At 37.8% G+C, this 25229-nt stretch overlaps 1 protein-coding gene across 1 annotated transcript in view; it reads right to left on the reverse strand.

Annotated features, from left to right (window-relative positions):
- Positions 1-5138: 5138 nt before the first annotated feature.
- The window catches only part of LOC147612887 (uncharacterized), a 185377-nt gene continuing 165286 nt past the window's right edge, over positions 5139-25229 (reverse strand). Inside the window, exons 2-3 of the mRNA XM_086782158.1 lie at positions 6522-6832; positions 5139-6368 (exon numbers count right to left, since the gene is read on the reverse strand). Coding sequence (XP_086638284.1) covers positions 5205-6368; positions 6522-6832 — 1475 coding nt within the window. The 3' untranslated portion in view covers positions 5139-5204. The remainder of the gene's footprint in view (positions 6369-6521; positions 6833-25229) is intronic.

Here is a 25229-nt window from a genome sequence, read left to right on the forward strand (position 1 = left end):
GCAGATACACTCCGCAGCAAAATGGAGTTGCTGAGCGGAAAAACAGGCACATTGCTGAGATTACGCGAGCATTGATGGAAGAGAAGAATATGCCGCATTGCTATTGGGCTGAGGCTGTTTCTACAGCAGTATACATCATGAACAGGACTCCAACTGCAGCCATACATGATGTAACTCCAGAGGAGAGGTTTACTGGCAGGAAACCAGATTTGTCTCATCTGAAAGTCTTTGGATGCATTGCATATGTGCATGTGCCAGATGAGCTGAGAACCAAGCTGGATCCGAAAGCTGAAAAATGTGTGTTTATTGGATATTCCCTTGAGCAAAAGGGATACAGGTGTTATAACCCTGCTACACGTGAGTTGAGGGTAAGCAGGGATGTTGTCTTTGATGAGATGAGCAGCTGGTATGCTGCTGAAAAAGAAGCTGTTGGGGCTGATGTGAGTGGAAGTGTGGTTGCACAGAATGCAGGTCAGCAATCACAGTCTTTGAGTAGACCAGGAGAGTCCTCATCTAGTGGGTCTGTTGATAGACCATGGAGTGGCAGGCTACGTCATAATACCAGTCCTGCAAATGTGATTACTACATCACGTAAAGGAAAAGAGAAAGTGGTTGAGCCCCTTAGTATGCCTGACATTTCTGCAGGGCATTCTCATGTTGATGGAGAGTCTAGTGGCTCAGATATGAGCCTTGATGAGGAGCTTGGGATCCCAGCTATGAGAACACCTGGTGTAAAGAAGGCTATGGAAGCCATGAATGAGAAGTTGCGAAGATCTGGGAGAGTGAGAAATCCTGTGCAGAGATTTACCTATGATGGTTATGTGGCACATCACTATGCATATATGGCAAAGGTTGTGCAGGTTGTTGAGCCCACATGCATTGATGAGGATGTTGGAAATGTGTGTTGGGAGAAAGCTATGGATGAGGAGATGGATGCACTATATGGAAATGAAACTTGGGATTTAGTGCAACTGCCAGAAGGCAAGAAAGCCATTGGATGCAAGTGGGTGTACAAAGTTAAACATAACAGTGATGGAAGCATAAACAGGTACAAGGCTAGATTGGTAGCCAAAGGATATGCGCAGACATATGGGATTGATTATGAGGAAACTTTCAGCCCAGTTGCCAAGATGGCAACGGTGAGAGTTGTGATAGCAGTGGCTGCGTCAAAGCAATGGTCTTTACATCAGATGGATGTAAAGAATGCATTCTTGCATGGGGATTTGCAAGAAGAGGTGTATATGTTGCAGCCACCTGGTTATGAGGATGTGGGTCACCCCGAGCATGTTTACAGGTTGAAGAAAGCCTTGTATGGCTTAAAACAAGCACCAAGAGCATGGTCTGACAAGATTTCTGAATATCTTGTCACTATTGGCTTTCATGTAGCCAATGCAGATTTCTCATTGTATGTGAGACATGGTGATAGAGGGGTTGTGCTTGTTGTCATCTATGTAGATGACTTGATCATTACGGGGGACCATGATGCAGAGATCTTTGATGTAAAGATCTTGCTAAGACAGAAGTTTGAGATGAAGGATCTGGGAGAGCTCAGATATTTCTTGGGCATTGAGGTGATTAGGTCACCACATGGTATTGGATTACTGCAGAGACAGTATGGCTTGGACATGTTGTCCAAGTATGGTATGACAGGCTGTAAGCCTATTTCTGTGCCATTGGATCAGAATGGCAAGTTGAGTGCAGATTCAGGAGAGATCTTGGAGGATCCTACTATGTACAGACGCATAGTAGGAAGTTTGATCTACATGACGATCACCAGACCAGATTTGAGCTATGCTGTTGGGTTGGTGAGTCAGTTTATGCAGGTTCCACGGAAACCGCATTTGGATGCTGTGAGACGCATACTGAGGTATGTGAAGTCTACTTTACATTGTGGACTATTCTATGAGACTGGGACAGAGATATGTGTACATGGGTACACAGATGCTGATTGGGCTGGTAGTATCTCAGACAGAAGATCTACCAGTGGATTCATGTTTTCTTTGGGGAGTGCTGCTGTGACTTGGAGCAGCAAGAAGCAGCCTACGGTTGCTCTATCGAGTACCGAGGCCGAGTACAGAGGAGCTGCTATGGCAGCATGTGAGGTAGCTTGGTTGAGAAAGCTACTTGCAGATTTGGGTCTATCAGTGGATAGACAAGTTGTCATTTTCTGTGACAACATTAGCAGTATACAGTTGGCTAGGAACCCAGTCTTTCATGCTCGTACGAAGCACATAGAGGTCCACTACCACTTCGTCAGAGAGAAGGTCTTGGCAGGAGACCTTGACCTTGTTTATGTCAGCACAGAGGATCAGGTAGCTGACATCTTCACCAAAGCATTGGGTACAGAGAAGCTCCGCAGATTCAGGGCTTCACTTGGTGTACATGAGATGGAGTTGAGCTCGAGGGGGAGTGTTGAGATATCGAGCTCGTCTAGTGAGGCGGTGGCCACTCTGATGACCCGCCTGGGGGATAGGCCCCACACTTACACCACTGGCATGGTTGGTGAGATCTTGGGTGATATGCGGCCAGTGGGATGACAGGCTGTGTGACAGCCACTCTAGAGACTGGCATAGTTATAGCGCCAGCTCATTTAGTCGGGTTCACACTATAGAGAACCCGTGTATGTATTGTTTGAGTACCTTTCATATTGTGTGTACTCTTATTCTTGTATATGGTGTGTTGAGTGTTGAGTAGAGAAGAAGAAGATTTTCAGCCTCTCACCTTGTGTGTTCTCTATTAGGGTTTTGTGAGTGTGTGTGTGTGCTTGCAAGAGCTCAAGCTCTCTTCCCCCCTGCATCTTTTCATGTACATACGCCCATCATTCTAGGGTTAACTAATCTTTTGTACATTAACACAATCTAATACATTGTGTGCTGTGTGCATTCTTGCTTCTTCTTCTCCAAGCTTTGTGTGCTTTCCTGCAACCCTAGTTCACTTGTGTTAGTTTTGTTGTGTTTTAGGATCATGTTACTATACAAACGCTGTTACTGCTACAAAAGATGCTCATGTGCAAGCAAAAAGTAATGGAAATGTGAGAGAAGAGGGTAATATATGTCATGTTTTTGCAACACTTAATTCCATGTGTTACATGTTCGTAATTATAGGAAATGATAGTTGGTCATATCCCAAGAGAAGGGGAGAATAGTTAATATACTGACTTTGAAACTTGGGAGTGGCTTAAACAAGAGGGAGTGGTGGATCAATGATGACATCCAGAGATCTTGACACAACTATGGAGTGAGTAGTTGATCCTGCATGCTCTTAATTTCTTTGAAGATTTATTTGAATGCATTTTAACACTAAATGTGTACACTTTTTCATTATCTTAGTGTGCTTGTTTTTTATTACATTCTCTTTTGAAACAACATTGTGACCTTATACATGCTTCCTTTTTTGCGATGTGAACATCTTGTTTTTTGGGCTTATGAATAAGTGATCTGAGAAACTTGATATGGACAACTCTCAATATATTCTTGTGTTTTTGAATGAAGTTTGTTCATGTAAATATATTTAAGGTTTTTTATAATATGCTATAAATGTTGTATTTTTCATGGAGGTGGTAAGCTTTTAAAAAAAATTGGGGGGGACAGAGATGTAGATCTATTTCTCTCCCATTATGTCCCCTGCATTTTATTTATGCAGATTGCAGCACATCTATGCATGCGGCTATATGCATGGGCCTAGCCACGTGCATAGCTACCCAAGAGAAATTTTAAACTCCAAATTTCCTTTATTGCAGTGCAGTTGTGAGTGCAATTATGCATGCATGCTCTCGTAGTAGTGATACAATGCCTAGTGGGAGGCTAGCTGGCAATTTCTTATAGCAATGCTATGTTTCAAACTCAAAAAGCCACGTTGGAGGGGTTCCCACATTGGGAAGGTTGTCGCTAATGGAGATACATGATGGCACGTTTTTATTATACCTCTATTAATGTGGGTGGTCATCCCACATTGGGAAGGTTGTCACAAGTAGAAATACATGGCACTTTTTTATAAATGTATACCTCTACTAATCCCCTGGCCCATCATGGTTAAGTTGCTTCCCCTTTTTCACTTGCTTACATTATGCCAATAGAGGTCCATGAGAAAGAATAAAATAACAATTTCTAATTTCAAATAAGGTAAATATGGTAATGATGATGGATTCAATTCAAACACACATAATAGGGGAAACAAAATATTATAATGGATTCTCAATGGAATGTTCATGTTAACTAGATATTGAAACACACTCAATTGAGGAAACAAAATGTAATAATGGAAAACTCTATGGAATGTGCATGTTAACTAGACTTCATTTACGAGGCCACAGTGTTGTAAGCATAATACTATAAGCTATGTAGAAAGGGTAATGTGTAAAAAGCCCTCATTTTGTTGGTAGCACATATAACGCAAGATCCTCTTACACTTTCTCAAATTTTGTGACTTTCATTCTTGTTATCACATATCTTGTTATGTAAAAGAATCTTTCCAAATCTATGAGGTTTTCAAGGAATTTCTATTTACTTTATGCATGTGTAAGATCATTAAAGTGGTGACAACTTGGCTCAATGCAACATGTTTTGGAAAATACAAAAAAATATAGTCATGCTAAAGTGTGTTTTGAAATGTGTAAGATCATTAAAGTGATGATAATGTGGTTCAATGTGACATGTTTTGAAAAATACAGAAGTTATGTAGCAGGGCTAAAGTGTGTTTTTCAAATAAGAATTGACGATGTATTAACTATATAAAGATAAGGAGTATGTAAGATTAAAAAAGCAAATAAGTCTAATGTATTGTAAGAGTACCATAATGGGTCACTCTATTTAGAGCAATTAGCCATGAATAGAAGCTATTTTAAAAAAGGCTAAAAATTAAAAAGGAATATATCATCATTTTTATATTAATGTTTATCTTAAAACGATACCTTTTTCTTATTTCTTGAAGGAAATTGTTTTGGGGCCCTCTTGCAAGTTACCCACTCAATTCACAATAGTGTTTGTAGTGAAACAGCTATACTAAGGATTTAGTATAAATTGACGTTTTTTCGACTTTTTTTTTTCCCATTACTTATTGGAACCTAATTGAATCCACTGGTCAAAGAGATAAAATTCAAATGAAAGATACCATGCTCCATTGAAGCATGGCCATGCATGGAACCATAATTCCAAAATCTTTTCATTAAAGGACTAGAACAAAAGCCAAGAACTGCTCCACTTTTCTTATATATTAAGAGAATTAATTCTATATGAGTTGTCTACTTGGTTTCTTCTTCTTCTTGCGATGGACTGCTCATCTTTTCTCTTCCGAAAGTGATTTAAAGCTGATAGCATTGTTGTAAAGCCCACCACGTATCCTATAATCAAACCACTAATTGACATTGTACTTGTGATCCAATCTAATATTGTACAAGTCTTACACGATGCAACTTCATTGCTCTCAACTACTGCAGGCATAGATGAGTCATTTTGGCATAGTTTTGGGAGAGGTAATCCACATAAGCCCATATTTCCAAAATAGCTGTTCTCTTCAAACGTTTCAAACTGATTTCCTAGAGGAATCGGACCAGACAGATTGTTGTATGAGACGTTGAAATCAGAGAGGAAGGTCAGATTAATGAGCTCACTAGGTATATTACCACTAAGACTGTTTGAAGACAAATCCAGTGACTCAAGCTCGTGCAGGTCTGCCAAGCGTCCGGGGATGGCTCCGAAAAAATGATTTCTTGATAGATTTAGGAACACCATGCCACTGAGAGTACCTAGTGAAGATGGAACGTTGCCGCTAAGTTGATTCCCCGATAGATCCATGGAAATGACTAAATCAAGCGGGTCCTTGTATTCCAATTTCTCCCCTTTTGCAATCAATGCAAAGCTATCTAAGAAGAAGCTAGTCAAGCTATTAAAGATATCAAAGTAGCTGCCTTCCAAAATCTTCTGAGCTCCAGATGATCTAAAGGCATGGAGTTCCAATGGATCAGGGATGGTGCCTGACAAGTTACAATTTGAGAGGTCCACAACCTTTAGATGCTTGGAGAAATTGCCCAAGCATGCTGGAAGGAGACCTTGAATGCTATTAGAGCCCAAAGCAAGGACCTGCAGTTTGGAGAGAGGAGAAAACCAACAAGATTCAAGTGTGCCTCGTAGCTTGTTTTGCCTCAGGTCTAGCAGTTCAAGTGTAGGGCATTTAGCTAGAAATGTTGGAAGAGCTCCTGTGAGCTTGTTGTTACTGAGTGTAAGGAGTCGGAGGTTTCGCAAGTTACCGAGTTCTCGTGGTACTTCCCCACTTAAGAGGTTTTCTTCAAGTTCGATCCACGATATGTTGGTACACATTCCGAGTGACGGTGGAATGGGGCCATTCAACTTGTTGCTGTACAGTACAAGATACTGTAAAAAGGCACAGTGATTAGTGTTACTGGGATCTCCTGCGCCACATCATCAAAATTCATGCTCTTGAAAATGAGTATTTCAGGTGCTGATGCAGCTAATTTGGTCATAAAATCATGAAATCGGAGACGTTTAGAAAAAAGATGACTATACCTCCAAGTGATTTCCAAGAGTGGGCGGCGCTGGAATCCTTCCGGATAAGGCATTGGCAGATAGGTCTAACCGCAATAGAGGCATAGTGGAAGACATGAGAATCGCCGGGATCTCACCATCGAGGTGGTTGCTTTGCAGAACGAGAAATAGAAGTGAGGAACAATTGCCTAGCGAAGAGGGGATAGATCCAGTAAGATTGTTTTGGGCTGATCCCAAATATTGTAAGCTACGAAGAGATCCAAGACTGGCGGGAATCGAACCGGAAAGAGTGTTAGACCCCAACTCGAGATATAGAAGTGAGGAGCAATTGCCTAGAGAGGAAGGGACGGAGCCAGTGAGATTGTTGTAGCGTAGAGACAATTTACTAAGGTTGGAAAGCATTCCTAGAGATTCTGGTACACTTCCTGTCAGGAGATTCGAGCTAAGATTCAGAGCCCTCAATCGTGAGCAATTGCCCAGCGTGTGCGGGATGATGCCACTCAAGGAATTGGTGGACAAATTTAAAATGGTAAGGCGTCGGAGATTGCCAAAGGCGGGGGGAATTGTGCCTGTGAGCAGATTGTTGGAGACGTTGAGCTGCGACAAATTGGAGCAGTTGGCTACGAGAGCGGCTAGTGGTATGTCCCCTGAGAAGTTATTAGCGGCGAGGTTGAGAGAAGCTAGGGAGGTGTGCAAAGAGGAGAGTGCTGGGGCGATGGAGCCCGTGAGACTAAGACCGGAGAGGTCCAGAGAGATCATGTGCTGGTGTGCGGAATCATCGAAGAAGCAACGCACACCGCTCCAGTGAGCACAGAAATCGGTAATCTCGTTCCAGGTGTGCAGGACGCCGTGGGGGTCGTGCGTGATGCCGCGTTGGAAGTTCAGCAGCGCTTGCACGTAGTGTCTTGGATAGGCAGCTGAAGAAAGAAGAGCGCGCGAGGTAGCAGCTGCAGTACTACTCTGGAGCTGAGAGAAGAAGGCGGCTGCAGCGAGGAAAAGGAAGCCAAGAAGCAGAGATAAGAGCGCCATATATGTTCTTGCGTACCTATTGAAGGCGTGCGTGCGTTGATCAGGCTAGTGTGCTACTATATAAATATATTGCATGCGGTGCATTGCAATATTTGACGTGCCAACTACGCCACCGCTTGATTTTTGATGCGCATCCTTGCCCTTCAAAGTCGAGGGTTTTGGTGAGTGTAATTTTGGACAGGAATTTTAAAAATTTGAAAGTATTTGAAGGCCAAGAGTGTTTTGTGCCATCGTGTAATCACATTAATATGAAGTCATGCCGTGTCGCTCCCTCTGCTGCGACTTTCAACAACACAATTTACGACTTTTGAAAACTCACAGATTGTGACGTTTAAAGTCGCATTTTATGACTTTAAAGTCACAGATTCTGATTATGAAAGTCACAAATTGTGCTACTATCTATACAAGATAAAGGACGACTACCTCTCCCTCCATGTGGGCAAAGGAGGAGGCATTTATTCAAATCTATCTATCTACTACCCTTTTTACGTGGAGAAAGGAGAGGGATAAATTTTGAAAAGGAGAAAGGAGAAAGGAGAAGAGAAGACACTCTTTGGGGGTTTCTTTCCCACACACCTAGATGTATTGGGGCTCACAATTAATTGTCACCATCAAGCCATTTGCTCATTGAATGAGTTTCTTATATAAATATATATATAATATATTAGAAAGCAAATTGCCCACCCTTCCACATACACATATATATCTTCTAATATTATATTATGTACATGTGTAAGAGAGAGAATATGAAAAACCAATGCATACATAGATAAATACACACATACACACACACACACATATATTATGTATGTATGTATGTATTTATAGGCATATAAGCATTTATATATATATATACATATCATACATTAGAAAGCAATCCCCCCCTCCTTCACATACACACACACATATATTTTCTAATATTATATTATGTGCATGTGTAAGTAAGAGAATATACATACCTATACATATATAGATAAATATATACATACACACACACATATATAAATACATACATACACACACACACATATATATTATGTATGTATGTATATATAGGTATGTAAGCATGTATATATAAATAGATCTATATCATGGTCCTTGGAGTTATAAGGTAAATACCATCATATCTAGGCCTCAAGCAAGTCAAGGATTCCATACAATTGCGGTACTTCCATCTGAAGATCAAATTACCAATTTATGAATTTTTATTTTGAATATCAATTTGTATGAATTTTATCACACAAAATTACAATCTTTTACTGGTACTTCATAAATTCTTGACATTTCTTGCTTCTCGGTTGATCCACTTTAGCCACTTCGCTCTGATACCAGCTGAAAGATTCTTGCCCCCCTCCATGCAACGAAATCGAGGGTGCTAGCAGTGAAAGTAGCACTTCTTGTGCGGGGCAGAGCCTCTCACTCTCAGGGCCTCACCCACGGATATCCGGACAAGAGACTAATCCCTCGGTTCTTCCAAAACCGAACTTCCCTCACCCAGAAAGCATGAGCGATTGCTCCAGGATATTTTTATTCTAACGTAGTCAAGAGCCTTAACTAACCAAACTGATTTGACCGAACCCGTAAGTCACATGATCGGATCAAGGAAGAGACTTGCACTTGGATAATAGAGACCAACGCTTTTTTCCTCATCAAGAGGCACAGCCGTTGATTCTTTTCCATAGAACAAGGACTATCTAGGATTTACTTCATCTATTGTACCATAACAGAATTGAGTCTCATTTTAGGGATCCATCAGTCCAGCCTACTAACCCCATCCAATCCCATGGGTTAGCCAACCGCCCACCACTGTGGTGATAGGATCCATTTAGGAATTTGGTTATGTTTTGCCCGGGGTACCAAGGAAAAGAGTTTCCAGTCCACTAGCTGACGCTTCAAGCAAACTTCAAAATAGTCACACCACTTACACACCCAATATGAAATTGCCTGTTGTTTCACAGATTTAGCTGTCTTTACAACAATGTTTTAATGAAACCATAGTATCATTGATCATAATCCTCCAAAATATCCAGGTTGAATTCTAATTTCCAATCATTCTTTCATCAGTGTACCTATGGCATCATTGGCAACTAGAACGCTCACCACCTGTTCACTCAGGGACCTTTTCAATAGTTCCTAGCTCATAGTACCCGGAGATATATTCACTTATAAAAATCCAGATGGACTCTCTGTTGAAGATCAGCAAGATCAACTAACAGATCCATATAAAAGAACCATGGATATTTTCCAATAAAATTAATAATGCTCAAAATTTCACTTTTGATAAATACTCATAATTTAAATTATGCTAAAAATTCCTCTTTTTCCATTTAATTTCATAGATCTCAAATATCATGGGAATTCCTCTTTTTGCATCTAATTGATTGAATTCCAAATATCATGGGAATTTCTCTTTTATCATAAAATACATTTATCTAAAATTCCTCTTTTCTTTAATAAAAATATCCATTATTTCAAATATGTCAAGAATTTCACTTTTACCATTTGAATGATTGAATTCCAAATGTCATGGGAATTCCTCTTTTATCATTTGAAAATTTCTCATGCATAAAATAAATTTATCTAAAATTTCTCTTTAAATTTAAATAAAAATCTCTATTAATTCAAATATGCCAAGAATTTTACTTTTACCATTTAAATGATTGAATTCCAAATGTCATGGAAATTTCTCTTTTATCATTTAAATTTTCTCATACATAAAATAAATTTATCTAATATTCCTCTTTAAATAAAAATATTCATTATTTTAATATATCAAAATTTCTCTTTTTCCATTTAATTACATGGATCTCCATTCTCATAGGAATTCATCTTTTTGCATAAAAATAAAATTACCAAAAATTTCTTTTTTCTTTAATTAATTAATTATGCATAAATACTAAAAATTAGTTTCCCATGAATTTGATGAAAATCATTCTTTTAGCATAGGATGTCTAATCCTAGAATATGGTAGGAAGTCCTCTTTTCACATTATGCATAAAAATGAGTTATGTATTAATTTCTAAAATTTTTACCAACGCTTTGCTACTATTATTGATAATTTTTAATATTTCTAGAAAGAATAAGACTTTGTAATACAATTATGATAGAAGAACTATCTTTGAACTTAAATCCAATTTATGGAATTAAATCATAAATTTACCATAATTTTATTAACATAAAAGCATAAAAAGCCATTTTCTTAACCTCTAGCTTAACAAGCTTAGAGATTGATTTTGAATTAAGAATTGCATTCATTTGCTAAGATAGGAATGACTATTCTTTTGGGAGAGAGATATGTACATAAAAAGCATCCTAATTAAGTATAAAGATTAACTTTTTTGTGATTAATCATTAGAATTCTTATAGAAAGCTTGATTTACATTGAAAACAATTAATTTGAAACTTCTCAAGCTTGAGAGGGGTTGAGAAGTGAAATCTTTTGAGAATATTAATGAAAACCATGAAATTACTTCTTACCTCTAGATTTGGTGTGCTTCTTTATCTTAGAAGGAATCCCCCAACCAATCAAGTGATTTACTATGTTGAGAAGAAAGCTCCAAGGATTGTTGAAGAGAGAGAGAAGCTCCAATCTCTCCAAAAGTAGAGGATTTTTAAGGGATAAAAGAAAATATCATTATTTTAATGTAATACTATCATGGTATAGTTCAACATATGAGAATACAAAAGAATGAGGGTCTATTTATAGGTGAGGAAGGTCACTAATTGATTCCAACTAAGTTTGAGAATTTTCCAGCTTCAGTTTGGCTGAATTTGGACAAGATTTGGACAAGATTTGGACCAGTTTAGCTCCCATTTTGATCTAGTTTGATTCAGGAAGAGAGGAGAGATAAAAATATCACAAATTTTTTGAATTAAAAAACCTTCCCACACATGTGAAGGAGACGCCTACCTCAAAGGTCTCCCCCTCCTTACCAAGGTGTCAAAAATTCATCATTCTCCAAAATATCTCATTTTTTTAGTAATATCTCTTAATTTTTAACTAATAAACCTTGTACTCAGTCAACTCTTCATCTTATGTGAGCATTTACTCATTTTTAGGATATTTTCTTTTATTCTTTGGATTTATCTCATCCCGACACTTGGATTAATCCTATTGGCCAATAGGAACCTTAATTAGACCATAATCTAAAAATTTCTGAAAATCTAGACCCTTAGGCTAAGGTCCCTTATATCATTTTTAATTGATTCCTAATACACATTAGAAAGTTCTTTTTAAATTTTTGTTTCAGGGGAATCCGTTTTAGACACTAGGAGGATTTTTATATCCAAAGATATCTTAATTTGGGATTATCTCTCTCTAGACTTTTTCTCTCTCTAGGCCAAGACAGGGTGAAACAAGATCTTTCTTCTATTTCAAAGAGGGGAATAATTACAAGAACAGAAGGGGAGGTTCTTACACCTTTACACCTCAAAAGGGGAGGTTCTTACACCTTTACACCTCAAAAGTTGGAGGGAGGAATCTTACATCCTATCCTACTTTAAAAACGCGAGATGTCCTCATCTTGCAGGTGGAGTATAATCTCTTTCATCTTCTTCTTCTTCAATCACTTCGAGCGTTACTGCCTTGGAAGTGGACGGCCGATTTGGGAACATCTCTCTTTGACTTCCCCTATTCTAAGATGGAGGTCTTTCTATTACTTTGGATTAAAACTGAGGGTTGGTTAGAGGGTCTACCTTTGGGATTTCCCTGATTTTGACGGAAAGGAACCTGATTACTCTGGAAGGAAGGAGTTGGAGTTTGGAATCTTGGTCCCTGATTTCCCTGCCCCGAAAACCTTGATCTAAAAGGAGTTGGGCAATTCATACTGCGATGTCCAAATCCTTGACAGTTATAGCATTTCATTTCCTTGTTCAAGGGTGGAACTCCTGAAGTTGAATTCTAGGGGATTGAGTTCCGAGAAAAGGACCTTTCTTCCATTTTGGAACTTTCCATATTCTGAGCTTGATCCTGTTGTCTCTTAGGTGGTGGAAGGTTGAAATTACCTTCTGGAGCTACAAATCTTTTGAAAGATGATGGTGCTGGCTTGGCGGGACCTTGACATCAAAGGCCTTGGTGAAATCCTTTGCCATCTGCACTGCTTCGGCCATGGAAACTGGCTTGGCATTATTCACTAGGATATTGAAAGGTTCATTCAGTCCCCAAATGAACCTGGCCATCAACTATTCTTCATATAGTTGGCAGTGGTGAGTACTTGAGGAGGAGAGCGAACGCTTGGTGATACACTTCAATAGTTCTGCTCCCTTGGGTTAGCTCTAAGAATTCGTTCATCTTGGTTTCCAAAAAGTCGGGAGGACAGAATCTCTTCCTTAGGTAATTATTGAGATCATTCCATGTTTGGGTGTTTCGATCCAGACGATTTGTCTCGCAATGGTTTCTTCATGCCACTCTAGCTGTTTCTACTATCTTCAGTCTTGCAAGAACCATTTTACTCTTCTCATTGTACCCGGTGACATCGAAGTGTTCTTCCATTACTTTGATCCACTTCTCCACAGCCTCACCCAATTTTTCTCCTTCACCCTTGAAAGGTCCAGGCTGTGATCTATGAAGAGTTTTACGAACATCCAAGTCGAGATCTTCCTCATCAAGTTGGGGGTTATCATTCCTACCACGATGACCTCCTCGATCCATAATCCTATCAATACAAAAATTCTTGTTAAGTCCCTTTATTTATAATTCAAATCCGACTTTAGATCCAACTGATTCTGGGGTTCTTTAGATTGGTGAGCCCCCCACAGAATCATGGGATAAAGATCCCTTCTAACAGAAGAACATACAGAACTCATTATTAGAGAATAATTCATTCATATTCTTAACATAGTAATGGTCCATCACCGAAAATTCTATCTGATCATTCCTCTCCATAGGAGTTTCAGTTATGCAGGTTTTCAATTTGTCATCCCTTAATTAGATCCACTGGGTCAAGGGTTAACAGCAGCAATCTATCAGCACAATCCACTAATCTCATAGTGATTTGCTGAAGTCATAATTGTCATTCCAGTTACTAATATCATCACTAGGATTTGTCCCATTCATCCTCATTGTGGCTTTGTTCAACTTATCTTCTTTATACCAGAATTCAAAAATCATTATATCGTTCAATCAGAATCCAAATCAACTCATCAATTCTCAACCAAAATTCTAAAATCATATCAACCAGCATTCAAATTCATCATCTGGATAGCATTTTCGCTTATAATTTCAAGGTCTTAGATTTACTCGTATACATTGTCAGTAAAGAGTTGCAGATATACCCATGATATATACGGGTAGTCATGGTCCTTGGAGTTATAAGGTAAATACCATCATATCTAGGCCTCAAGCAAGTCAAGGATTCCATACAATTGCGGTACTTCCATCTGAAGACCCAATTACCAATTTATGAATTTTTATTTTGAATATCAATTTGTATGAATTTCATCACACAATTACAATCTTTTACTGGTACTTCATAAATTCTTGACATTTTTTGCTTCTCGGTTGATCCACTTTAGCCAATTTGCTCTGATACCAACTCAAAGATCCCTGCCCCCCTTCGCGCAACGAAATCGGGGGTGCTAGCAGCAGTGAAAGTAGCACTTCTTGCGTAGGGCAGAGCCTCTCACTCGGGGCCTCGCCCCCATAGATATCCGGACAAGAGACTAATCCCTCGGTTCTTCCAAAACTGAACCCGAAAAAACTTCCCTCGCCTAGAAAGCATGGGCGATTCCTCCAGGATATTTTTATTTTAATGTAGTCAAGAGCCTTAACTAACCAAACTGATCTGACCGAACCCGTAAATCACATGATGATCGGATCAAGAAAGAGACTTGCACTTGGATCATAGAGACCAATGCTTTTTTCCTCATCAAGTGGTTGATTCTTTTCTATAGAACAAGGACTATCCGGGATTTACTTCATCTATCGTACCATAACAAAATTGAATCTCATTTTAGGAATCCATGAGTCCAGCCTAACCCCATCCAATCCTATGGGTTAGCCACCACCAACCACTGTAATGATAGGATCCATTTAGGAATTTGGATATGTTTTGCCTTGGGTACTAGGGAAAAGAGATCCCAGGGCCCCTAGGTGATGCTTCAAGCAAACTTCAAGATAGTCACACCACTTACACACCCAATATGAAATTGCATGTTTCACAGATTCAGTTGTCTTTAAAACAATGTTTTAATGAAACCATAGTATCATTGATCATAATCCTCCAAAATATCCAGGTTGAATTCTAATTTCTAATCATTCTTTCATCGGTGTACCTATGGCATCATTGGCAACCAGAACGCTCACCACCTGTTCACTCAGTGGCCTTTTCAATAGTTCCTAGCTCATAGTACTCGGAGATATATTCACTTATAAAAATCCAGATTGACTCTCCATTGAAGATCAGTAAGATCAACCAACAGATCCATATAAAAGAGCCATGGACTCATCCACCCATATTTCCCAATAAAATTAATAATGCTCAAAATTTCACTTTTGATAAATACTCATAATTTGAATTACGCTAAAAATTCCTCTTTTTCCATTTAATTTCATAGATCTCAAATATCATGGGAATTTCTCTTTTTGCATTTAATTGATTGAATTCCATTCCAAATATCATGGGAATTCCTCTTTTATCATAAAATACATTTATCTAAAATTCCTCTTTTCTTTAATAAAAATGTCCATTATTTCAAATATGTCAAGAATTCCACTTTTACCATTTAAATGATTGAATTCCAAATGTCATGGAAATTCCTCTTTTATCATTTAAAAATTTCTCATGCATAAAATAAATTTATCTAGAATTGAGATTAGAATAATATCATCAGCATATAACAAGATGTGTATCAACACCCCTGCCAAGCATGCCCCAGGGCCTCCCAATCTGTCTACATAATCAGAGACCGCATCAATGTAGAGTCCAAAGAGGGTGGGCGATAGCCGGCATCCCTGCTTCACCCCTATCGTGCTTGTCACCCTATCAGATAGTCCGCCTGGAGCTAATATGCTAAGAATTCCACTTTTACCATTTAAATGATGGAATTCCAAATGTCATGGGAATTCCTCTTTTATCATTTAAATTTTCTCATACATAAAATAAATTTATCTAATATTCCTCTTTAAATAAAAAAATTTATTATTTTAATATATCAAAATTTTTCTTTTTCCATTTAATTACATGGATCTCCATTATCATGGGAATTCCTCTTTTTGCATAAAAATAAAATTACCAAAAATTTCTCTTTTCTTTAATTAATTAATTATGCATAAATACTCAAAATTAGTTTTCCATGAATTTGATGAAAATCATTCTTTTAGCATAGGATGTCCAATCCTACAATATGGTAGGAAGTCCTCTTTTCACATTATGCATAAAAATGAGTTATGTATTAATTTCTAAAATTTTGCCAAAGCTTCGCTATTACTGATAATTTTTAATATTTCTAGAAAGAATAAAACTTTGTAATACAATTATGATAGAAGAACTATCTTTGAACTTAAATCCAATTTATGAAATTAAATCATAAATTTACCATAATTTTATTAACATAAAAGCATAAAAAGCCATTTTGTTAACCTCTAGCTTAACAAGCTGAGAGATTGATTTTGAATTAAGAATTTATCAATGAGATGCATTGCTAAAGAATTAGTCATAGGAATGACTATTCTTTTGGGAGAGAGATATATACATAAAAAGCATCCTAATTAAGCATAAAGATTAACTTTTTTGTGATTAATCATTAGAATTCTTATAGAAAGCTTGATTTGCATTGAAAACAATTAATTTGAAACTTCTCAAGCTTGAGAGGGGTTGAGAAGTGAAATCTTTTGAGAAGATTAATGAAAACCATGAAATTACTTCTTACCTCTAGATTTGGCTTGCTTCTTTATCTTAGAAGGAATCCCCCAACCAATCAATTGGTTTAGTATGTTGAGAAGAAAGCTCCAAGGATTGTTGAAGAGAGAGAGAAGCTCCAATCTCTCCAAAAGTAGAGGATTGTTAAGGGATAAAAGAAAATATCATTATTTTAATGTAATACTAACATGGTTTTCATAGATGAGAATACAAAAGAATGAGGGTCTATTTATAGGTGAGGAAGGTCACTAACTGAGTCCAACTAAGTTCTAGAATTTTCTAGCTTCAGTTTGGCTGAATTTGGATAAGATTTGGACCAGTTTAGCTCCCATTTTGATCCAGTTTGATTCAGGAGAGAGGAGAGATAAAAATATCACAAATTTTTTGAATTAAAAAACCTTCCCACACATGTGAAGGAGGCGCCTACCTCAAAGGTCTCCCCCTCTTTACCAAGGTGTCAAAAATTCATCATTTCTCCAAAATATCTCATTTTTTTAGTAATATCTCTTAATTTTTAACTAATAAACCTTGCACTCAGTCAACTCTTCATCTTATGTGAGCATTTACTCATTTTTAGGGTATTTTCTTTTATTCTTTGGATTTATCTCATCCCAACACTTGGATTAATCTTATTGGCCCATAGAAATCTTAATTGGACCATAATCCAGAAATTTTTGAAAATCTAGACCCTTAGGCTAAGGTCCCTTATATCAGTTTTAATTGATCCTAATGCACATTAGAAAGTTCTTTTTGAATTTCTATTTCAGGGAAATCCGTTTTAGACACTAGGAGGATATTTATATCCAAAGATATCTTAGTTTAGATTATCTCTCTCTAGACTTTTTCTCTCTCTAGGCCAAAACAGGGTAAAACAAGATCTTTCTTCTATTTCAGAGAGGGGAATAATTACAAAAACAGAAGGGGAGGTTCTTACACCTTTACACCTCAAAAGCTGGAGGGAGGAATCTTACACCAAAGTACCCCAAACATGGCCTGTTCAAGTCTTGTGTGAATGGATTTCTTTCACGATGAGCATTGAGTGTTGGTTGACCTAATAAATCCCATAACTTGAGGGTCATGAGATTGTGTTCTTGTGTTGGATAAAGCTGTGCTTGGATTGTGTTGATTTTATTGGAAATTTTCAATCCAACCATAATTCTTGGAATCTTCTCAGTATAGTACCTAGGGTGTACTGTGGGTAATAGAATTTCAATACTTGTTAAAGATGGACATTTTAATGCTTCTTCACACAAGTGGAAACCAACCTAAGGTGTGGGTAAAATAGGTATCCTTTCTTTGTTCGCAGCTTCAACCATTTCTGTGAAGGCTATACACATAATTCAAATCCAACTAGGGCACCTACACAAACTTCCAAAAGGCTTTCTAATGAGATACTATTGATGCTGGTTTAAATTTCTAAAAAGGCCACCTATGCGAAAATCTATTAAAGGTTCCATGTAGTAAATAATGCTAGTTATACTGTGAGCTTTTCTTGTAGGTGGTTGGAGGTTGTAGACAAATTCAAAAAATGCCATCTAGAAGAAAAGGTGCCATTTATACAAAAAGCTAATAGGGTTTTCCCATAGTCTAGTTAACAGGTTATAGGTGATGTTACTTTCCCATGATGCAACCTACAGTGAATGTATGTAGAGAGAGTGTGCCACATGGATGCCACATCATGTCACATCACATCACATCCATTTACATCTATCCAGATCCACATCACATCACATCCATTTACATCTATTCAAATCCACATCACATCACATCCATTTACATCTATTCAGATCCACATCACGTCCATTCACATCTATCCACATCACATCACATCAATTCACATCCATCCACATCTCATCGCATCCATTCACATACATCCACATCTCTTCACATCCATCCACATCACATTCATCCACATCACATCACATCCATTCACATCCATCCACATCATATCACATCCATTTACATCTATCCAGATCCACATCACATCACATCCATTTACATCTATTCAGATCCACATCACATCCATCCACATCTCATCACATCACATCACATCCATTTACATCTATTCATATCCACATCACATCACATCACATCTATCCACATCTCATCACATCATATCACATCCATTTACATCTATTCAGATCCACATCACATCGCATCACATCACATCCATTTATATCTATGCAGATCCACATCACATCATATCCATTCACATCCATCCACATCTCATCACATCCATTTAGTATGGTTACTCTGCTTTCGATACAAATAGAACTTTTCTAAGGTTCTACCAATTGTGTTGGTAGGGAGGGGGAGACCTTTAAGGTAGGTGCCTCCTTCACATGTGTGGGAAGGTTTTTTAATTCAAAACATTTGTGATATTTTTACCTCTCCTCTCTCCTGAATCAAACTGGATCAAAATGGGAGCTAAACTGGTCCAAATCTTGTCCAAATTTAGCCAAACTCAAGCTGGAAAATTCTAGAACTTAGTTGGACTCAGTTAGTGACCTTCCTCACACCTATAAATAGACCCTCATTCTTTTGTATTCTCATCTATGAACTATACCATGATAGTATTACATTAAAATAATGATATTTTCTTTTATCCCTTAAAAATCCTCTACTTTTGGAGAGATTGGAGCTTCTCTCTCTCTTCAGCAATCCTTGGAGATTTCTTCTCAACATACTAAACTAATTGATTGGTTGGGGGATTCCTTCTAAGATAAAGAAGCAAGCCAAATCTAGAGGTAAGAAGTCATTTCATGGTTTTCATTAATATTCTCAAAAGATTTCACTTCTCAACCCCTCTCAAGCTTGAGAAGTTTCAAATTAATTATTTTCAATGCAAATCAAGCTTTCTATAAGAATTCTAATGATTAATCATAAAAAAGTTAATCTTTATGCTTAATTAGGATGCTTTTTATGTATATATCTCTCTCCCAAAAGAATAGTCATTCCTATGAATGCATCTCAATTCAAAATCAATCTCTAAGCTTATTAAGCTAGAGGTTCAGAAAATGGCTTTTTATGCTTTTATGTTAATAAAATTATGGTAAATTTATGATTTAATTCCATAAATTAGATTTAGGTTCAAAGAATCCATTGAGGACCAGCAAGGACAATCAACCAGATCCATGCCCGAGTTCAGAAAATAACTCTAACTCCTTGTTCCATTTTCTTCCTCGATGCACGCATGGGTATCTTCGGTGAACTAGAGCCCGAGCACCATATGGTCAACACCCTCTAGGCTCCTTTGCAGGTCACCTAGCGCTTCACTCATAGGCCGCTTCCTTGGTCCCTCATCCACCGTACCGAAAGCTCACCGTATGGTCAGCACCCTCTAGGCTCATTCAAGCTGCTTCCTTGATCCCTTATCCACTGTCGGAAGCTCACCATTTAAATCGAACCAAGGCTGGTCAATACCTCGGTCGACCTTACTACATGAGACGTCCTCCGTTGACTCTCCGTCAGCTAGTGTTGCAACTTTATCACTTAGGTCTCCATGACCTCATTCACAAGATGGTCAAAATGCTTCCCCAGCATTCTTGACATAAAACAGTCATTTAAACATAGGTCATAAATACAGTTTCTAACGAACTCTCATCTTTTCACATTATTCCACATCATTTCTCGTTATTCCACATTCTTCTACATCAATTCAGATTGCTTAATCCACATCCAATTATATGTATTCCTATCGTCCTTCATCCATTCTCATCTAGTCACATCATATTACATCTCATCACATCTCATCCATTCACATCTACCCATATTCATATCACATCACATCACATCCATTCACATTGCATCTCATCCATTCACATCTATCCCGATTCACATCACATCACATCTCATCCATTCACATCTATCTCAATTCACATCACATCACATCTCATTCATTCACGCCTATCTCAATTAACATCACATCACATCCATTTCACATCACATCACATCACATCTCGTCCATTCACATCTATCTCGATTCACATCACTTCACATCTCATTCATTCACATCTATCCTGATTCACATCATATCCATTTCACATCACATCTCATTCATTCACATATATCTCGATTCACATCACATCTCATTCATTCACATCTATCCCGATTCACATTACATCACACCACATCACATCCATTCACATCACATCTCATTCATTCACATCTATCCCGATTCACATTACATCACACCACATCACATCCATTCACATCACATCTCATTCATTCACATCTATCTCGATTCACATCACATCATATCTCATTCATTCACATCTATCCTGATTCACATCACATCCATTCACATCACATCTCATCCATTCACCTCTTATCACATCGTATTCTCATCTTACTTGCATCGTATTCACATCGTATCCACATCTATTCACATTTTGTAACATTTTTTACTTTCGATACCGATGGGACTTTTTCTAAATCTCTGCCAATTGCTTAGCCTAGTTCAAGATACTTTTTTCTCGATGGATATTTTCATATTCTTTCTCAAATTTCTCAAATGAAATATATTAAATTTTCTTCTTTTGAGTAAAAGATTCTTGGAATTTACAAAAATCAATTCTACCCATATTTTCCAATAAAATTAATAATGCTCAAAATTTTACTTTTGATAAATACTCATAATTTGAATTATGCTAAAAAGCATCCTAATTAAGCATAAAGATTAACTTTTTTGTGATTAATCATTAGAATTCTTATAGAAAACAATTAATTTGAAACTTCTCAAGCTTGAGAGGGGTTGAGCAGTGAAATCTTTTGAGAATATTAATGAAAACCATGAAATTACTTCTTACCTTCTAGATTTGGCTTGCTTCTTTATCTTAGAAGGAATCCCCCAACCAATCAATTGGTTTAGTATAATGAGAAGAAAGCTCCAAGGATTGTTGAAGAGAGAGAGAGAAGCTCCAATCCCTCCAAAAGTAGAGGATTTTTAAGGGATAATAGAAAATATCATTATTTTAATGTAATACTATCATGGTATAGTTCATAGATGAGAATACAAAATATTGAGGGTCTATTTATAGGTGAGGAAGGTCACTAACTGAGTCCAACTAAGTTTTAGAATTTCCCAGCTTCAGTTTGGCTGAATTTAGACAAGATTTGGACCAGTTTAGCTCCCATTTTGATCCAGTTTGATTCAGGAGAGATAAAAATATCACAAATTTTTTGAATTAAAAAACCTTCCCACACATGTGAAGGAGGCGCCTACCTCAAAGGTCTCCCCTTGCTTACCAAGGTGTCAAAAATTCATCATTTCTCCAAAATATCTCATTTTTTTAGTAATATTTCTTAATTTTTAACTAATAATCCTTGTACTCAGTCAACTCTTCATCTTATGTGAGCATTTACTCATTTTTGGGGTATTTTCTTTTTTTCTTTAGATTTATCTCATCCCAACACTTGGATTAATCTTATTGGCCCATAGGAACCTTAATTGGACCATAATCCAGAAATTTCTGAAAATCTAGACCCTTAGGCTAAGGTCCCTTATATCATTTTTAATTGATTCCTAATGCACATTGGAAAGTTCTTTTTGAATTTTTGTTTTAGGGGAATCCATTTTAGACACTAAGAGGATTTTTATATCTAAATATATCTTATCTTAGGATTATCTCTCTTTAGACTTTTTCTCTCTCTAGGCCAAAATAGGGTAAAACAAGATCTTTCTTCTATTTCAGAGAGGGGAATAATTACAAGAATAGAAGGGGAGATTCTTACACCTTTACACCTCAAAAGCTGGAGGGAGGAATCTTACATCCTACCCAGGGATTTCACTGACGTAAACGAGAACATGTGAACATGTTAATAACATATGTTAATAACACAAAAAATCTTGTGATCACATGTTATATTCACAAAGCTTTCACAAGGGCCTAAAAAATTTATCTTTGTCGGGCATAAAAAATCTTCTTAGGTGGCCACTGACCTGCTATTATGTGAAGATGGTAACATGAGAATATGTGAATAGCTTATTCCCATGTGTAGCCAAGCTTTTAAGGGGTTCCCAAATGGCAAGTGACCTGTTATTTTGTAAACGGTAACATGAGAACATGTGAATAACCTGTTCACTTGTGTTATTATCCCAAAAAATCTTGTGATCACGTGAATATTAAATCCCTGATCCTACCCCCCTTAAAAAACGGGAGATGTCCTCATCTTGCAGGTGGAGTATAATCTCTTTCATCTTCTTCTTCTTCAATCACTTCCAGTGTTACTGCCTTGGAAGTGGACGGCCCATTTGGGAACATCTCTCTTTGACTTCCCCTATTCTGAGGCGGAGGTCTTGCATTACTTTGGATTGAAAGTGAGGGTTGGTTAGAGGGTCTACCTCTGGGATTTCCCTGATTTTGATGGAAAGGAACCTGATTACTCTGGAAGGAAGGAGCTAGAGTCTGGAATCTTGGTCCTTGATTTCCCCGCCCCAAAAACCTTGATCTAAACATTAGGAAGTGAATGGGGTCTTCTTGGGCCCTTTAATTTGCCCAAGCCTAATCAAAGTGATTAAGGAATAGCCAAATGGGGGGTTACCATGTGGACTGAAATGTTGGGTTTGTAAGAGAGGTGTAAGAGTGGTCAAAGGGTGCACTTTTTCCCCCAAAAAGGGGGGGAGGCAATTTTACAATTTTTGGACCTTCATAACTTCTACATACAAGCTCCGATTTGAGCGGAGATTATAGATCCGTGATCTACGCATCAAGAGCTTTCCATAGATATGTTACATGATATGGTTTTGTCTGCTAGATTTTAAATTCCATTTTCCCTCCAAAATTCAAATTCGAATAAAGTAGCCGTTTTGAAGCTTCTAATTAGAAAACGTTTCTTCTTAAGAGAAAAGGTTTGACTCCTTAAACTGCCAAATAAAAGGGCCCAAGAAGCCTTCCATTGAGGTCCTAATGAGGAGTTGGGCAATCCATACTGCGATGTCCAAATCCTTGACAGTTATAGCATTTCACTTCCTTGTTCAAGGGTGGAACTTCTGAAGTTGAATTCCAGGGGATTGAGTTCCGGGAAAAGGACCTTTCTTCCATTTTGGAACTTTCCATATTCTGAGCTTGACCTTGTTGTCTCTTAGGTGGTGGAAGGCTGGAATCACCTTCTGGAGCTAGAAATCTTTTGAAAGATGATGGTGCTGGCTTGGCGGGACCTTGACATCAAAGGCCTTGGAGAAATCCTTCGCCATCCGCACTGCTTCGGCCATGGAAACTAGCTTGGCATTCTTCACTAGGATATTCAAAGGTTCATTCAATTCCCGAATGAACCTCGCCAGCTGTTCTTCATCCACAGCGGTGGCGAGCACTTGAGGAGGAGAGCGAACGCTTGGTGATACACTTCAATAGTTCTGCTCCCTTGGGTTAGCTCTAAGAATTCGTTCATCTTGGTTTCCAAAAAGCCGGGAGGACAGAATCTCTTCCTTAGGTAAATTTTGAGATCATTCCATGTCTAGGTGTTCCGATCTAGACGGTTTGTCTTGCAATGGTTTCTCCATGCCACTCTAGCTGTTTCTACTATCTTCAGCCTTGCAAGAGCTATTTTACTCTTCTCATTGTACCCGGTGACATCAAAGTATTCTTCCATTGCTTCAATCCATTTCTCCACAGCCTCACCCAAGTTTTTTCCTTCACCCTTGAAAGGTCCAGGCTGCGATCTATGAAGAGTTTTATGAACATTCAAGTCGAGCTCTTCCTCATCGAGTTGGGGGTTATCATTCCTACCACGACGACCTCGATCCATGATCCTATCAATATAAAGTCAAGACCTCGGTCGGCCTTGCTACGCAAGACATCCTCCGTTGACTCTCCATCAGCTATTGCAACTTTATCACTTAGGTCTCCATGACCTCATTCACAAGATGGTCAAAATGCTTCCCCAACATTCTTGACATAAAATAGTCATTTAAAAACAGGTCATAAATACAGTTTCTAACGAACTCTCATCTTTTCACATTGTTCCACATCATTTCTCATTATTCCACATTCTTCTACATCAATTCACATTGTTCCACATCATTTCTCGTTATTCCACATTCTTCTACATCAATTCACATTGCTTAATCCACATCCAATTATATGTATTCCCATCGTCCATCCATTCTCATCTAGTCACATCATATTACATCTTATCACATCTCATCCATTCACATCTACCCATATTCATATCACATCACATCACATCCATTCACATTGCATCTCATCCATTCACATCTATCTTGATTCACATCACATCACATCACACCCATTTCACATCACATCTCATCCATTCACATCTATCTCAATTCACATCACATCACATCTCATTCATTCACGCCTATCTCAATTAACATCACATCACATCACATCTCATCCATTCACATCTATCTCGATTCACATCACATCACATCTCATTCATTCACATCTATCCCAATTCACATCACATCACATCTCATCCATTCACATCTATCTCAATTCACATCACATCTCATTCATTCACATCTATCCTGATTCACATTACATCACACCACATCACATCCATTCACATCACATCTCATCCATTCACATCTATCTCGATTCACATCACATCACATCTCATTCATTCACATCTATCCCGATTCACATCACATCCATTCACATCACATCTCATCCATTCACCTCTTATCACATCGTATTCTCATCTTACTTGCATCGTATTCACATCTATTCACATTTTGTAACATTTTCTACTTTCGATACCGATGGGACTTTTTCTAGATCTCTGCCAATTGCTTGGCCTAGTTAAAGGTACTTTTTTCTCGATGGATATTTTCATATTCTTTCTTAAATTTCTCAAATTAAATATATTAAATATTCTTCTT

Source organism: Cibotium barometz, chromosome 44, assembly GCF_041138505.1.
Source record: "Cibotium barometz isolate CiBa-2024 chromosome 44, ASM4113850v1, whole genome shotgun sequence".
NCBI lineage: Eukaryota > Viridiplantae > Streptophyta > Polypodiopsida > Cyatheales > Cibotiaceae > Cibotium > Cibotium barometz.